The following is an 18,247-nucleotide window of genomic DNA, read 5'->3' as shown; positions in this document are numbered from 1 at the left end:
CAATTGACACAAGCAGGAACTATCTCTCAAAATTTCTACAGTGGCTGAGTTTGATTGAAATGAGTACGATAATTGAAATTGTCTTTTCTAATGATACGGTAATTGAAATGATATTTTCTAATGATACCGTAATTATTATCATTCAAAATTGGTCAAGGAATACAGACCTTTTTCATATGATCTGTATTTTATAATCTAAGCCATGAAATAGAATCTGTAATACTATACTCTTTACAATCACATGAGAGATATTCATCAGAGAAATCATTGATCCAGTATTGAATAGGTATTAATCAAATATTGAGATAAAGCCTATTTGAATAGTAGTCTTGATAAACGTTGGGATTGGTCTGGTTGGTAAGTATTACTATTATGGAAAAAGTTAGCATAAGAAGATAGCTCATGGTATAGGACGTTTCTGTTCCAAATTTCACTGTTAAGTATGCTTTCTTTTCTCTATGGTATAGTTATGGATTCTTAAAATACAAAATCATTTAACGATACTAAATTATGCTTTCTTTTCTCTATGGTATAGTTATGGATTCTTACAATACAAAGTCATTTAACGATACTAAATTTTATTAGTATACAAGAATGTATAAAGAAAATTGTGCAATCTACCGCCATTAGCTCGGTAATGTCAGGAAACCACTTATCAAGTTCGTCGGTCTATTCCAGTAAAGCCCTGTTGGTGGCCTGTATAATGGTGATAATTATCTAATGTTTAACTGTAAACAAACTGCATTTTCTTTTTCTCTATTATATTTATAGAAAAATATGTTTTTTTTTAATGTAATGAATGAGACTTACCAATATGTCGAGATGTGGCGTGGACTCCCTGTCAATGCTGGTCCGTGTTCGCACCACACCGGTGTTGTTCTCAATGGTGACCAGATCCTGTTGCTTGCCGCCGACCAGGCGATACGTGAACGGGGCTCCATTCGGAGGCAGGTCTGGGTCAGTGGCGCTCAGAGTCATCACACTAGTGTTGGGTGGCTCGTTCTCCGTCACATACCCAACCACATTCGGGGGATCAAACACTGGTCCATTATCATTGATATCAGTAACTGTTATCTTCACAATCGTCGATCCCGTTTCAGGAGGAGTTCCCGTATCGATAGCACCCACAGTCAGCGTGTACATCGGTATTGTCTCCCGGTCTAGTTGCAGCGTGGTTTCAATTTCTCCGCTCTGAGGATCGATCTTGAATGTCTTCTCGTTGTTTCCTCCGATTATAGAGTAACTGAACTGATTGTTCTGAGGACGGACGTCCTTATCCTGAGCTTGGACAACCACCAATTTCGTTCCAATCGCTGCAGCTTCAGACACTTCTGCTTCGTACACTTTCTCGAGGAATTCAGGAGGGTCGTTGCCGTCTTGTATGGATACAATCACTTGTGCTTCATCAGTATCATTGCCACGTATCCCACCAGCATTCTTCGCCATAACTGTGAGAACGACCCTGTTCTGGGTCTCCCTATCTAACCGCCTTGACACGGCAATAATTCCTGTTTCTGAAGTAACTGAGAAACCTCTATCGTTACTAGATCCCACAAACAGATAATACACTTTGCCTTCGTCACCAGCATCTTGATCTGTTGCTTGTATCATTCCAACACTAGTTCCAACTTCAGCCGATTCAGAAACATCGAAATGAAACACAGGTTGAACAAACCGTGGGTAGTATTCATTGACTCCTGTAACATGTACAACTACCTTCGAGGAACCATACATTGGTGAATCAGGGTTGACAGCTAGTATATCAACAGTGTACGATTGTCGTTCCTCATAATCGAATTTGGCTTTGGAGTAAATGATCCCAGTTTTCATTTCAATTGAGAACATATCCTTCCCACTACCACCAACAATCGAATATTGTATGATGGCGTTCTTTGGTGAATCAATATCTTCTGCTTTGACTTGGTATACAAACGTTTTTGGTGGTGAGTTTTCTGGTATGTAAGCTTCGTAGACTGTTTGATTGAAAGATGGCGCATTGTCATTGATGTCAGTGAGTGTAACCGTGAGAGTGGCTTTGGTGTGACGAGGCTCGAATCCCAGATCAGTAGCGGTAATGTTGAGTTTGTACTCATGAACTGTATCGAAATCTAGTTCTTGAAGAATCGATACAGCTCCAGTAACTGGATTTATCATGAAGTGTTTCTGATCATTGCCACTGGATATTGAGTAGCGCACCATTCCGTTGGGTCCTTCATCACCGTCAGCTGCTGCCACAGTCACAATGGTCGATCCAACTGGCTCATTCTCCGGAACAATAACTTGATAACTGATTGCTGTGAAAATTGGGCTGTACCGATTTTCACCAGTAATCACCAATGTAACAGTGACCTGGTCCTGTTGCGGAGGTACACCATGATCCATAGCTCTAATTTTCAGCACATACTGCTTGTTCAGCTTCCCAGTACCTTCAAACGATTTTGTAACCGATATCCACCCACTACTCTTACCGATACTGAACAGATCGCTTCCGTTTCCTCCAACCTTAGCATACTCAACTTCAGCATTGATTCCGAAGTCCAATTCATCTTTGGCTTTGACTCTGAGGATTTGTTGGCCAGTTACTGCTTTCTCTGGCACTGGAGAGAAGTATTCTCTCTGTTCGAATTTGGGGGCATTGTTGTTAGCATCTACAACGTTGACAGTGACGAGACACTCGGATGACATGGGTGGCTTGCCGTTGTCTGTGGCCAACACAGTGAGCGAGTACTGGTTCTCTGGAGATGAATCGAGAGCTGTGTACTTGTAGCGGAGTCCTCTCTTCGAGAAGAGTTCGCCACTGGCTGGGTCCACTGTGAACAGGTCTGATGGATGTTTGAGAGAGTAGGATATCACAGAATTCGGACCTTGTTTGTCTCTGTCTGTAGCTAATACTTGGCCAACAAAAACAACATTCCTCTGTAGCTCTGGGAAGTTGAAACTGTAGTACGAGTGCTCGAATTCGGGAGCATTGTCATTTTGATCTTGTATGGTGATTGTGATGGGAGTTTCAGCCCTCCAGCTTCCATCAACAGCGGCTACTTTCAGAAGATATTCGTCCTGAGTTTCTCTGTCCAAAGTACCAACCACAGTCACATTACCTGCAATCGGATCAATTGCAAATTTCTTCCCTGGATTCTCCGTGAAACTGTATGTAGCATTTGCATTCTCTCCAATATCTAGATCTGAGCTTGTAACACGGATGACAAATGATCCTGGCTCTGCATTTTCTGTAACATTCACACTGAATAACCTAGTGAACCTGGGTGGATTGTCGTTTTTGTCGAGAACTGTGATCAGCACCGTAGATGTTCCAGTCAGATGAGGTGTTCCCTGATCCACAGCTTCAACTACCAGCGAATAACTTGGTGTTTCTTCACGATCCAATTTGAAATTGGTGGTAATTTCGCCAGTCTCGGGGTCGAGTGAGAAAGCTCCATCGCCGTCGTTGATCAATCGATACCTGACTTTGCCATTGAGACCAGAGTCAGCATCAGTGGCGTGAACAGTGACAACCTGCTGTGAAGGAGGTTCCTCTTCTAGCACCATAGGATTGTAGAGACTAGTTTCCATCACAGGTGGGTTATCGTTAGCTTCGGCCGCCTTGATGACGCCTGTGTTTTGGTTGATTGTGAATTTGGCCGCATCCTCTCCTCCGAGGAAGTAGGTGATCAGACTGTTCATCCCTATGTCGTCATCTACCGCTCTCGCTCCAAAAACGAATTGGCCTGGAACAGAAAAAATCATATTAACATCGGATATAATGTTGAACAAATCAATCCCGTCTTAACTACAACATTTTCAAGACGGAGGCAATATTTGAAATCTGTATAATTTTCACTATCGTATGATTTGAGTGTGATATTTTTGTTTTTTATTCTGTTTTTAACCATCAAAGTTTAAAATTCTTAGTTTTCGTTGGTTTTTGAGTGAAAATGGACTAAATTTTAGAAAAGTAAAACCATAACCCTATCTCGGACTTTTAAAATGTTATTTAAATTTGGGAGAAAGATGATACAAGGAGTATCCTTAGTTTTTCTCTCCCAATCTTCGTAAAAATTATAAATAAATAAAATATAAATGAATTTGAAAATTGTATATGTGAATACCTAACCAATAAAAATGAATCTAATGGATTTTCAAATTTCATTTAGTTTCTCCAAAATAATCAAATGGAGAGATAAAAACACGAATGAGAAAAGAGTGGATCACTATAGAATGTGAATTTGAGAAAAATATTCATCAAAAAATCACAAGGTATGAAGATATATGAGAGAATTGGAAGTAACTTCTTCCTTTTACTTCCTCCATCACATCATTTCAATATGTATTTGAAATTTGTAAATTCCTTATATAAATTTGTACAGATGTGATATTTTGTTCTTTACCGACGTTGTTTATGTTCTAACTCTTCTATTGTTCAACGTTTCATGTCATAGTCAATGATATGGTCAATATTCCAGTCTATTTATAGAGAATTACCAAGTACCATTGTGATATTTTTTGATTAAACAGGTCTAGTGTCGACATTTAATTCAGTTTCAAGTTTCAAAAATCATTATAGAATTAATAATTCATCATGCCTCTTGAGAATGACACAAACGTCGAAACTAGTCGTATTTAATTTAAAAATATCACTACTAGTAATTCTCTATAATTAAACATCCAAGTAGCCCAAGAACTATACTTTTGTCCTGTTTATATTGATGTTTCTGTGTTCATCTTCAAGTTATTATTATTTTATTTTATTTTTTTGACCTTGAATAGGTTAGGTTAGGTTAGACCTTGTTGGGTGACCTTAAGGTCAGACTGGGTGGGGTGACCTTTTTATACTACTAAAGTGAATTCATTTATAAGGCTACTCATTCATTTATGAGGCTACTTATTACTCACCAGGCTGAGTACGTCCCGGTATGTGAATGGTGTACTTGCTGCTGGAGAAATGCGGGGCGTTGTCGTTTTGGTCAGCCACTGTAATGGTGAGGTTGACGGCGGTGGCTCTGGGTTCAGTCAGACTGCAGTCCTGCGCGATCAGAGTGAGATAGTAGACCGATGTGTCCTCTCGGTCCAACTGCACGGCAGTCACTATTATTCCCAGATCAGCGTCCACTGTGAACCTCTCAACGTTATCTCCCAGTAAACTGTACCTGAAACAAATAATAGAAAGGAATCAGTTTTCTCACTACAAATTGGATTAAAAAAATGATTTCAGTTCTTTTGAATATAAATTTTCAATTTTTTTGGTGTAATGGAATGCATGAGGATAATTAGCACTTCATGTTTGTGTTGTATTGATGGTTGTTATTAAAAATCCTCATTTAATTAATTGGAAACGAGCTCATTCAGAAAAACAAACAATTGATAAACATTTCTTCAGTTTTCGAAAATTATGGATAAATAAAATATGTAAGTTAACACTCTTTATTCTATGTTTGAAAAACATTAAAATATCAAATATTTGACTGCATCTCGTGTTGAAATACATAGAGAAAAAGTGTGTTAATACATTGCAGCTCGGAATGGATCAAGAAACATCACCTTTATATGTAAGTTATTAGAAAATAAAATATTATATATTGATGGTAAAGAATACAAAACGAAGGCATCTGTATGTGATTGTCGGTGGAATATTTACATAATAAAATATTAGACTAATGAAAAAATACTAAAAATTAGAATTTGGTTTTCTAGGAAACCACACTCTTGTATTCTTGACAGAAGACAGAAAATCCTGGGGTAGCCGCATAGAGTTGGCTGCAATTCTATACGATTCTTCAATGCTATTTGGTTTAAAGCTATCCATGACTGAATGGAGTAATGAAATACACATTAACGGTTGACTAGACCTCAACAATTGAACAACTAATAGAGAACAACGAATTTTATCCTGAGAAACATTTTTTTTACTGTTAAATATATGAATGAGAAATAGAAATCAATGAAAATTCACACTCGAATATGTAGAATTCAATTTGAATGAAAATTGAATAAATTTCAATTTAAATATAAATTGAATAAAAATTTCAATTCGAATAAAAACATAGATAAACAATAGCCTAAGTTTATGCTATTTTTTCTCTATGATAAAAATCAATGGAATTTCTATAACTAAAACTAAACTTTTATTCAATTTGAATAAAGATTGAATAAACTCATAAATTTATAAATTGAATAAATTTCAATTTAAATATAAATTGAATAAAATTTCAATTTGAATAGAAATCAATAAAATTTCATACTCGAATATGTAGAATTCTATTTGAATGTTTGAAAATGGATAGAAAGATGAACAAATCTGGATTTCACTGTGTGACCAATGCCATATGAAGGGCACAATATGGCTTTCTCATTATTGAAGCTGTATGGAATAAAACGTACTTGATTTTGGCATTGAGTCCTTCATCCTTGTCAGTAGCCTGCGCTGTGAGAACAGTTGATCCGATCGGCATATTCTCAGATATTGTCACTGAATAGATCTGTCGCTCAAACTCAGGGCTGTGATCGTTGACGTCTTGTACTATTATGTGCACCGTTCCTGAACCAGTCAATGGCGGTGTTCCTGGAATAAGAAAAGAAAATTAAAATAATGATTCTTGCATAATTGAATATCTGCAACAAATTAAAAATATTTTAAAGTGTAGGTATCCTTTACTATCACTAAATATTTATATTTCATATTGGTGTGCCAATAATGAATGATTCATCATCGTTTGATCGCTGTAGTGAACCTAGCTTTTGAAAATGATGATGTGAATGCTTTAAATTATGTTAAGGATTGTGTTAGCTGAATATTTACAGTTCAATACAATCTACAAGTAAAATCTGTCCATGTATTTTTATGGAGTTGGGAATGAACAGAGGTTTATCGTATCAAGTTCATTTCTTACGTGAAGAACTTTCATCACAAAAGCTTGGAAGAAAAGATATTTATTAATGAGATCTGAAACATTCATGAAACAATATTCAAAAACATATAAGCTAATAATCTCCTTGTTCAATCCATACATAAACCTGTTTTTCACAGGCTCAGGAAAAACATTTATTCTAAAATGTTTTGGATTTATTTGGAAGAGCAAGTATTGAAGAGAGATTCTTATAATAGGTACATGAAGAATTCAAATTTTCCAGTGAGCTTTTCCGGATATGCATCAAATATCCGGGAATGCATGAAGCATTATTGAATACTTTCTTCAATATTACAGTAACTTATTTGACCCTTCTATGTATGGATAATTGTGCAAACAACGTAGTACCAATTGCAGGTCACGTGTTCCTCTATCACTGGTCATGGCATGGCTAGTGTAGAGTCGAGGCAGAGGCAGACGCAGATGACAGCTACATAGCCAGCAACGAGTTCACCGGCCTGCCGAGCGAGTGAGAGGAGGAGTGAGCAAGAGAGCAGGAGTGCGCAGGAGAGAGTGAGAGGGAATGCTGCGGCCGCGAATCATTCCGAATGCGATTATTGTTATTATTGGCGTCGATAGAGCAGGAAGGGCGAGGAGAGAGATCAATTGAGGCCCCAGGTTGAGGGGACAATCGACACCGTGTCAAATCGGACGACCTATTGTCTGGATTTGAGGTGGAATCACTCCACTCTCCACCTCCTACAATACATATCAACCAACAGACAAATGATGATGCATGATGGTTCATGTTGGTACAATCACACTGGTCGGTGACGTAATACAAACAAAATATCCTGTATAAACTGGCAAAAAATTACCCACCGTAGATTCTTCAGTGCGGTTGTATTTCAAATATATCAAAATATATTTCACATATGAATTCATCCCAAAAGTTTATCATAAAATTTCTCAGTAATAACACCAAAAACGTTCTTTTCGCAGACTGAAGAGACCTGAAGAAAGTGAAGCCGTTCTCATTGATTGTTTGTGTAATAATACTAATTACTTTTTGTAATAATAGCCTACACCTAGAGTTATTTGATAAGTTACGATTTGGTAACGTCTTTAGTAATAAATTCTATGATTAATGTTTTGTTTTAATATTATTCTACAAGATTATGAGACTCGTTTTCCTGAGAGTGTTAGCTCAGATGTAAGGTAACCCAATTTATTTAGTTTATTCATTCAAGTTTATTTATTTTTTAGTTTAAGACACGCTTAGGCTATGATGTTAGCTACACTAACTATATAACCATCTCTGATAGAATAACTGTAGTAGTAGCTACCTAGTTCTCAGATTTGAGTGTGGTTGATAGAAGGAATAATAATGATGAGAGATTAGAGATTCAGTATATATTTAATGAAAGATGAGAGATAATCGATACCGTACTGATATGTGGGTTCCATGAGGGTTCCGAACCACCTGGTAGTGATAAATCATATTATAAGAAATTGATATCAAGCAAAACTAGCAATCATGTAAGTCTTCACATGCTTTCTCATAAACTGAGTTCAATTACGGTACAGTACCATATAAAGTGAATGTATCTACATTCGTTTTTTTTCGAGTGCATGTGTCGACAAGCTTATGAAGCATCGTTTCAGAACACATCCTCTTCAATTTCCTCTAGTCTCATCAACCAATGACGTCGAGAAATTGCAAAAGAAATACAGTGGCAGATGAAAAGCATTTAATGATTAAATCTATACCATATTCCGTTTAAACGTAATTCCTCTTCATAGTTAGTAGTTGTGTCTACCGATGGGGTGTGACGAAAAGCGATCTCAGACCGTACGAAGTTACGCTTCCTGACGACCAGATATCGCTGCTGTAGCAGAGCAACGATTAATCATCTTCGTCCACACTTTTCATGCATCGTTAATGATAATTTATTAGCGGAATGCTTTTCCACGTCGTATGAGCAGGGCACTCTCACACTGCTCCGATTTGTCAAGCTTCAAGGCTCATACATTTATTATCTTACAATGTATATTGTGAGGATGCGGAAAAAAGAGGATACATGTAAGATCAAGAGTGAGATAAAGATAAGAAACGGTGGAAAGGGTGGGGCTAGAAGTCGTAGATGATCAGAGAGGAGTATGGAAGCTGTTTCATCTCTCTATCCATCTCATTATGAACATCAAGTTTTTTTTTAAATAGCAAGAAGCGCGGGATAATGTGATCTTAGAAAAGTGAAAATTAACCTTACAGAGACACACTTACTTTATGCTAACACAGTAGACACACTGGGGTGTTGAACACCCCAATTTAATTTTGCATGTTTCTTTTAAAAATATAAAGAAAAAAGTACTTAGCCCATACTTCATCATTTCTTAATCATTTTTGTTTCAAGTGCATATAGAAATCGAAAGTAAAACACTGCTTATCAAAATTTATACTAACTTTAGAAGTACGTATGTTCCACCTGAGTGTTGGAGCTCCTAATCTGGTTTGAAGGAATGGCTTGATCATTGCCAATGACAACTTCATCAAAAACTCACGTCTCTTCATTTTATTGTTTTGAATCTCAAGTTGTAGAGAATCATACCAGTTATTCCAATCTGATCCATCATTCCATACCTCATTCGTAGTGGTCAATACAAGTAAATCTTTGTAAAAAAGTATTTGATAAAAGTCCTACGTAAAAGACACTCTGGGGTGTTAGACACCCCCAACGAAGAACAAGATGAGCTGGTGACCTTGTAGAATGCTATTACTGACTGGAAGTGGTGGAGAGCAGTTGACAATGCTTCAAACCTAATTTAGACTGGGCAAAAATTCCTATCTGTTTGGTATTGTCAACTGCAGAACAGGAAAAAATCCCTGGAGTGTGAAACACCCCAGTGTGTCTCTTTAGGGTTAAAATGTAAAGAGTCAATTTGGATAGTGAACAACATTGTCAACAACATGGGGGTGATAAATAGCAAGATTCTGTCAATTCTGTCTAATTTACTTTTGAAATTCTGTCCGTCTTTTATTCATAAAAGTGAACCACACTTTGTAGACCCTACAAAACAACACACAACACAACTGTAGTAAAGCACACTTTAGTCTTACTCTTCGACCCTTAGGTATTACTTGGTAGGGTAGTAGGGATGCTATAATAATTATTATAATAGTACCATATACTTCTAAATAGGTCGAAATTGTAGAGATATAATGTACTGATATTTATACATTCTCTTGTGAGATATACCCTGCAATATTTCTAATTCGTTGCACATGAGCGGATCTACTGGTCACTTAACAGCGGTCCGACATCCATATAATGTTCCCAATCCCTTCTCCAAGTGGTGTCACTATGCCTCAACGTTTACTTCTTGTATGATAAGAACGAGACAGAGCAACCAGGATCGCAAACGAAGGAGAGAGATGGAAAGGGAGACATAACACTCGACTGATTTTGTAGGAGTAGGGGCTTGCCCGCTATGTTGATTTATTGAGTCTGCAGAAAAGAACTCGGATGGACCAAGTATTAATTTCAAAGGCAGTCCAATTGAACAAGCCGACGAGCAACCAACATGTGAAGTCAAGAATCAAAATGAAGACAAAATAAAAATATTCGTTCCATACGAGAATATTCCCAGCTTCTGTTCGCATGCATTGAAAAATACATAATACTTGTAGGTGTGTTTTTATATTGCTTCGTTTCCTTTCCGCCCTCATTGTCTTTTTGTCATAAATCATATTTTTAAGAATACATTTCACATTACTATTCTCATTCCTGGATTATATAAATCTTCATTTCAAGTCTTCATTCGACTCATGATTACAGACTCTTTCCTTTCAATGGTTTATTTAACGCTCGAAATTATTAAACCCCACAATAGTACACTTGGAGTTCTAGTTCCCCATTCGTTTCAAAACTTGTTCAATTGAGAGAATCATTGAGCTTCTGGAGATTATATCATATTATGATTTCTGGATTCTGGATCAGAACCTTGAATGACTTAATGTTTCATAGAAAACGAAAAAACGAAAATGATTACTGAACCGGTTTTGATTTACATCTGTTCCGCTGGACCCTTAATTTCACACAAATTTGATTGTTTTACCAATTTGAGATCTATAAGGAATGAAAAACTCCATAATAAAGGGAGCCTAAAATTAGCACAGTGTGATTCCCACAAATGCCAAATAAATAACTATTACTTGAGGCTACAAACTATTACTTGATTCACTACAAAGTTGAGGATCTTATTCAAAGCAAATAAATAGTAAAAATGGTAATCAATTGGATGACTTAGCTGGATTTGAGAGACACATTAGCGGCAGCAGCTTTCTTGGTCCATCACTCTCCCTCACTCACTTCTCTCACTCTCACACACCCTCTCACCCTATCACTCTCACTCTAACACAATCTCTCTCTCTCACATACACACAAAAAAATCTCTCTCCCTCTCATTCTCTCTCACCTCACTCACTTTCTTTCTCACTCTCTCTCATTTTGAAACAAAGAGAGAGAAGCCGTCACCACCGCCACAGATCGATATATACAATGTCAAATCGGAAACAGCAAAAAACAAGTCGCTGTGCATTTCAAGAAGTGATGTTTGTAGTGGAGGGAGCAGAATAAGAATTTCGTCACAGGCGAAAGTCCGGCGGCTGATTTCAGCGGGAAAAACATTTGCACCATCTTTTTGTTCGCTCTCTCGTTCTTTACTTATTGTCTCATATGTCTTCAGTCGCGTCCGACTTTCTTTTGCAGTTTCCCCCTCCAACCCTCCCACAAACCAAAATCCTTCTAAACGACCGCGTTTTTCTGTATGCCATTCGTCGTTTAACGTTGCTTGTTTCTTTAAACGCGCTCCCACCCCTCTCCCAATCACAGCCAACCTTCAAATTATAAATTCTTGAAAGAGTTTATGTGACTGCATCTCGTCAAACGATTCCTGGCGTTCCACAGCGGTCTGCGACTTGCATCTCGGGCTGCCAACAATTTTTGAGACATGACAACTTTTTGAGTTATTCCACTGTTTCGACGGTCGCCGAAAATAAACGAGCCGAGCCGATTCAGTCAAAAAACAGATGATGATTGAAGATGCCGAGGAATACTTTGTCGTCTGACTTGTTCGTTTGTCATAACGATGGAGACTGCGCTTAGACTACTTTTTCACATTGGCCATCATTACCTACCTCCATTTTTTGTCCGGAAAGGGTACAGCCAAAAGTGGACACATAAATCATGAGAAACTTTGTTGTGTAGTTATTACGAGTTATTGAAAGACAACCAATGCACCAGACGCAGCACCCATTTTGATTTCGCAAATATATTCACAAATCTTACCTCTAATTTTTCAATTCACTAACAACTTCTATGTTCTAACAAGACTACAGGTCTAATAGCAAATTCCAGCCATTCATATTCGAGCTGGATCTGGGAAATGAGAATCCATACCAGTAAAAAAACCTTTTTGGTTGGAAGACTTGGATGAACTTTTTCATACATCACTCCCTGACGAAGTCCCACACAAGGTCGTAACTAATAAAAGTAAGTGTTGTAATAGTGTGATATTTAGAGGGTAGTATTGTAGTTGTTTTTGTGTATCTTATATTATTTTTCAGTTTTTTGAACTGGAATGAACTTTGATTTTTACTGTATGTTGAACCCTGCGTTTTAGTCTGAGAATTGACTCTGTCTTGTTTGAATTTTCTAACTTGTTGCTTAGTTGTCGAAATTAAAGCAATTTTCGTGCATTTTTCAAATGCAGTTTCAATTTCTTGTCGAAAAAGCTACTGTATTTGGGAATTGTACGACCATTGACCTTTTTGCAGCTTTGGATTTTCCACTGGGAATTATGCTCAACGTTCGTGGAGGGGGAATAATTTTCAGTGAAAAGGCCTCAGTTCGAATTGAGACGTAACTGGGAAAACATGTAACGGTGTGCGAGCCTCGGTCCTCTGAATGGGCCCATTTCCCATTCAGAGGGACAAATTGTTAAGTTTTCAGTTATCAGTAATTTTTATCTAGTTGAATTGGAAACCAAATTTTATAGAGTTAGTAGGAGTAGAATCAGGAAATTTTTTGTGCGTGTGAGTTCAAGTATAGTGAGTTTTATTAAAGCGTATGTGAGTGTTTCTGAAGAGTCCAAGTTTGAATATTGTTAAACTGGTGAGTGCCAAACTTTTGTTGTTTTTCTTATTAAGCTCAAAATTTAATTTCATAGAATGACCGAGGCCCAAATTTAAATGCAGCAGGTTCCCAAAATGTGTAGATTGGAATTGAATATATTTTTTGTGAATCAATTGCTGAATCACTTTGTTCTGTTTGAAAATTTACATGTTACCTGACTTTCATTAATTCGTTCTACCTATTTAGAGTTCAATAAACCCGAAGTTGAATTTTATTAGTATTTCATTGAAGTTCCTGGCTCGCAGTTGCTAGTTGCTAAAATAGGTGACAATTAGATAATGATGATAATCTGTGCATTTGAATGAACGAATCCACTAAAAGCTCCCAACCAATCGAGGATTCAAATACTGGTAGATGGATTGATAGCAGTAAACTTTAGCAAATATTATAGAAGAGAAGAAACAACCCCCCTCCGTTTACATTGGTGGCCAGCGGTGGTATAGTCTGCAAGAATGCCCATCGAACCACATGTATTCTTATATATTCCATTTTTTGGAAGGTTAACTCAATAGAGGCAAATATGTCACCAGTTGCAGAGATGATGTCAGGTGTGGTGTAGGGTTAAAAATACCTCCATCGGTTACAGTGTTTTTCTACTCAAGAAGGATTTTTAAAAGAAAAATGGTTGAATTGATTGTGAAGAAGAATGGGTACACAACAAATGAATGACAATTTTTGTCAATGAATGCATTGGTCTTATTGGAGAATATTATATTATTATGCATGTAAAGGTGCGTACAGGTTTACGCGCCGCGAACATGAGCAATTCACTTTTAATCAGCTGATGCCAAGCTTTTTATAACTGTATCTTACCGTTTCTGTAAAAATACAGTTATAATCAGCTGATTAAAAGTGAATTGCTCATGTTCGCGGCGCGTTTATCTGTACGCACCTCAAGAGTAACAAATGTATCAATAGTATAATGCATTTTTTCCTCAGTCGCCTTATGATAATAAGCTATCACATATTATCATGGGAAGCAATTGCATGAAAAGGAAAATTTTCCTCAATCGTCTTATTATGGTATTAAGCTATCAAACATTATTATAAGAATCAATTGCATAAAAAGGTATATTGTATTTAGTACTTGTATAATACAAATAGACGTGTAGCTCAGATTCATGCTGCAGATCCCAATGCATAGGCTAACCTACATCCCACGCTCGAGCTGATGAAGGAATCACGAAGGCCGCAATTGCAAAACGTGTCCAGTACGATAATTGCACATGAAAATTCGATTTCATCCTCAAATTATCAATTAGTTCTTGTGAACTCGAATGGGAGCAAGTTATAAAAATCATTATTCACCGGTATCAGGTGACCGGTTCGCTGAGAAACTGGTGAAATGTTAGCGAGAGACTGATGAGTAAAACAAACGCAACCAAGTTGCGGGGTGCAGGGATTAGATGAGTTTAATTGAAGTGTGTTGGACTTTGCACGGTATCAGCAACCAGCAGACAGGGACATTCCTTTGAAAGGTGCATTAGCGTACTTGTCCCTACTAACATATAAATCATGATAAAACCAGCGCCACCGCCGAGAGCAACTCTTGCCATTCTCCTCACACACACCCTCTCTGTCGCCTGCTCTCCTTTCCCCATCTTAATTCTTCTCTGAGGGAGACTTCTCCTAATGAGGAAACGCCCGTGAGAGCGGTCGTGCGTACTTGAACTACTCCGCAACAGTTCATGCAAGAGATAAACTCCGTTAAAAAACACTAGGCCTCGAAGATTCTCTATTATGCTAGTTAGTTACCATTGATGTTTTGAAGTATTATTTTATCCAATTTCAATTTTTTTGATTCTATAATTAATATAATAATGCATTGTAACATGGCCTAATGTGCTTGTATTCATTGATCTATGGAAATATTTTCATTAAAGATTTCAACTGTTGAAGAAGTTGCATTGTAGGCTTCAGCTTCAGCATAGACTGCAGTGATACCTAATCATTTATTTATTTGATAGAGTGAGGCTCAACTGGTAAATTGAATACATGATTGACATACGAGTAGTTGCAATAGCATTGTTATGAATTTAAAACTTTATGGAGTTCCAATAAAACTCCAAATTATATCATAAATTTAATTGTAGTGCACCTTTTAATATAAGTACAGTTCCGACCAACTACTCTACTAAATCACAAATTGTGTTGTAGGCTATGGTTAGTGTGCAATGTTCCACCGATGCTGTGAGACAGAAGGGTTTTTTATTTTTTAAAACGGTATTGTTAAGTGTAGAAAAATTCATTACAATAATGACAAAGAGGTGATTCTAGTGAGTACTACAAAGAATGCCTACTGTGGCCTAGAAGTGCCTAAATGCTTATTATGGAATAAGATATTCATCTTCATATGTAACTCAAAATGCAATTAAAGGTTAAATTAACTATGATTTAACTCTTTTTCCACTTGAAGTAGAAATATTTAAATCTCAAATGATTGCCGTTTTGCCTAAGTGCTAACCTATTCATCACAAGCACAAACGTTTTCAGTTCAACAAGTAATGGCTGTCATATAGATGGGACTGGAATGGATAATGGAACGTCGTCTTCTTACAGGGGCAGGCATTAATACCTGTTCCACCATCAAACATTCTCCCACCTTTTTCTTTGTCTGCCTAGAAAATCGATTTTAATTTATGATTTTATCTTTAGGTGATTTCAGAAAACTTGGTTTCTGATTTCTTCCTGAAACTAAGGCCCAGTTACACATAGCCTGTTGAATTTTGTCACGATTAAATGCCACGAGGATCAATCACATAGAACTTTTCTGAATACAAAGGAAGGCTTCTCTGATTAGTTAATCATCTAATCACGGTAAAAATGTAACAGGTTTTTTTGCAACCAGGACTGAATCTATATTTGATTTGAAAGTGCGATCATTCATCAACCCTTGAGTGCGTATGTTCAAATTAACATGTATTTTTCTCTTTTTCGAGTTGGTTGGCCATGATTATTGTTGAGATTGTACCGGAAATACATGTATTGTGGTGATTAGAGGATGTGAGCAAAAGTGGGCCGCTGGGGTTGGGGTGGGGGCCACCGCCGGCCGCCGGGATGACGTGAGAACGAATTGTAGGCGTCCGAACATTGCAGGGGGGGGGAGGGCAGCGTTTAGGCGCGGGAGGTAGTTTAAGGCTGCATGCCAATTATGTGTTGCGGCACAAGTATCACGGCGTTTCGAGAAGTGAATAAGAAAAATGAGAAGAAAACGACGTCTATGTTGATGTTGATGAACGAGAATATGAAGAAGTATGATAATAAGAACAAGAAGACTAGGAAAATAGTTGTGAAGAAATAAAGAATGAATAAGTAATGGGTTGTGAGGAATGAAATGAAAGGCCGAGAAGACGAGACAAGACTGTATAGCCCCGGGGTTGACGTCGGAAGAGCGTTCAGTCAAAGAGAGAGAGAGGAGAGTGTGCGAGAGAGAGAGTGAGAGGAGAGCCCGTAGGTGATTATGCGTTGATCGGCACAGCGATGCAGGAATCAGATGAGTGCTGTCCGAGGAATGAAGAGAAGAATTTTGGAAAAGGAAGTATTAGAGGAGGCGTGGTCAGTGTCGCTGGTCGGCCAACATCAAGTCTCGTGAGAGTGAGAGAGAAACAGCTGGGAGAGGAGGACAGCAGGGAAAATGCTGTGGCCATGGCCAGGGGGAAAGAAACAGCCACAAAAGAATGATGAGCAGAGCACCACCAGAGTTCACTTGAAAAACGGGCACGGGCGATTTAATTGAGTTCCGTTGAAATTTCTGGACGTTCATCCACTCGGCTCGATGTCGCTCCAAGACCTTTCCTTCCCATTACATCTTCTTCCCGTCCACACAGTCAATCTGACTGATAATCAAACAGTACTCCTTGTAGGCCTCTGCATAACAGTTTTCAGCTATCCCGTGAGAATCACCCACAAAAACCTACAACAGCATTGACAAATTTCCAAGGAAGTAGAATCAATTTATAAGTATTTTTGATATAGCCTCAGCTGGTTACTAAGAGAGAACCTGAGATATTTTATGTGGGGACATTTTTCTCTCAAATACATTAGAATGACAGATGGAATTGAATTGAATAGAGAATGCATTTCCATCTAGCTGTTAACCCTGATGTCAATGTCTGCAGTAGCAGAAGTCTTCGGGATGATTTACAGCATTTATTTAGGATTTTCGTTGAATAATAATTATACATTAGAATGAAATCAATAAAGTAAGTTGGTAATACTCAAATCCTTCTATTGATAGAAATCAAACGATTATTTATACTTGATGACTCGCCTGCATGAAGGCAAATGTCAAATGTTGAACTCCATCATCCCGCTCTGGAAATAATTGCTGGACAAAATCTCTCTTCGTTCCCACCATTTTCATTGTTTTCTCTCTCATCCTGCACATTCACTGTTTCTTTTTATATAAATATCTATGGATGTGTATAGTATGAAAAATAATCAGGCAAGGAAATGTTGGCAGAGGGAAATTACCGACGTTGACATGATATCACCGTAGGCAAAGACCAAATTAATGATATGTAGGCCGTGCCATCATCAAGCTTGGATTATGGACGAAGATTTCCCTTGGAAAAAAGGGATGGGCTTTGTCGACAGCTTCAATGTACGTACACAGCTCCACCCACAAGTTCATCAACGGATATCAACAGCAACTAAAGATATGTGTGCACGCACGCACGCACGCGTGTGCGAGCTGCAACCAACGCGCCGCGCCATTTGGCTCCACATCAACAACGGGCAGAAAATTCCTTGCAGATAGCGATCTGCACTGCTAGAACAACACTACTTGTCTCATGCACACCGCATATTAAAGGAAATTTGCTTCAATTTTTCACACCCATTTTCGATTTCTACTTAATGGCTACAACTGCATGAAGTTAAGAGTTTTGTTCGGTTGAGCATGATTAAGTACTGGCTGGTCAGCTTCACTTGATGGAATGTCTCAAACTGGAAAAATCATCAACATTTTTCTTGATATTATCCTGATATTGTAGTACAATTGATTGTAATTCTTGAGATATTATATTTATAAATTAATTAGATGTACTGTCTGAAACTGGAAAAATCACTAACATTTCCTATCAATTACTTTATATTATCCTGATATTGTAATACAATTGATTTGAGTTCTTCAGATATTCTCAAGGACAATACGTGTCTATTCATGGACGATTTATCTATTCACAACTAGAGAAATTGGGCATTTCAATA

General features: G+C 37.6%; 1 protein-coding gene across 1 annotated transcript in view; it reads right to left on the bottom strand.

Moving 5' to 3' along the window:
• LOC111064644 (cadherin-related tumor suppressor) overlaps positions 1 to 18,247 on the bottom strand; it is a 278,331-nt gene that overhangs the window by 14,794 nt on the left and 245,290 nt on the right. The window contains exons 9-11 of the mRNA XM_039428848.1: positions 6,376 to 6,556; positions 4,891 to 5,144; positions 811 to 3,725 (exon numbers count right to left, since the gene is read on the bottom strand). Of these exons, the coding sequence (XP_039284782.1) occupies positions 811 to 3,725; positions 4,891 to 5,144; positions 6,376 to 6,556 (3,350 nt within the window). The remainder of the gene's footprint in view (positions 1 to 810; positions 3,726 to 4,890; positions 5,145 to 6,375; positions 6,557 to 18,247) is intronic.

The sequence above is a fragment of the Nilaparvata lugens genome, chromosome 5, assembly GCF_014356525.2.
Source record: "Nilaparvata lugens isolate BPH chromosome 5, ASM1435652v1, whole genome shotgun sequence".
NCBI classification, from domain to species: Eukaryota; Metazoa; Arthropoda; class Insecta; order Hemiptera; family Delphacidae; genus Nilaparvata; species Nilaparvata lugens.
Note: the sequence above shows the minus strand (reverse complement) of the source record. Positions and strands in the feature narration are given on the sequence as shown.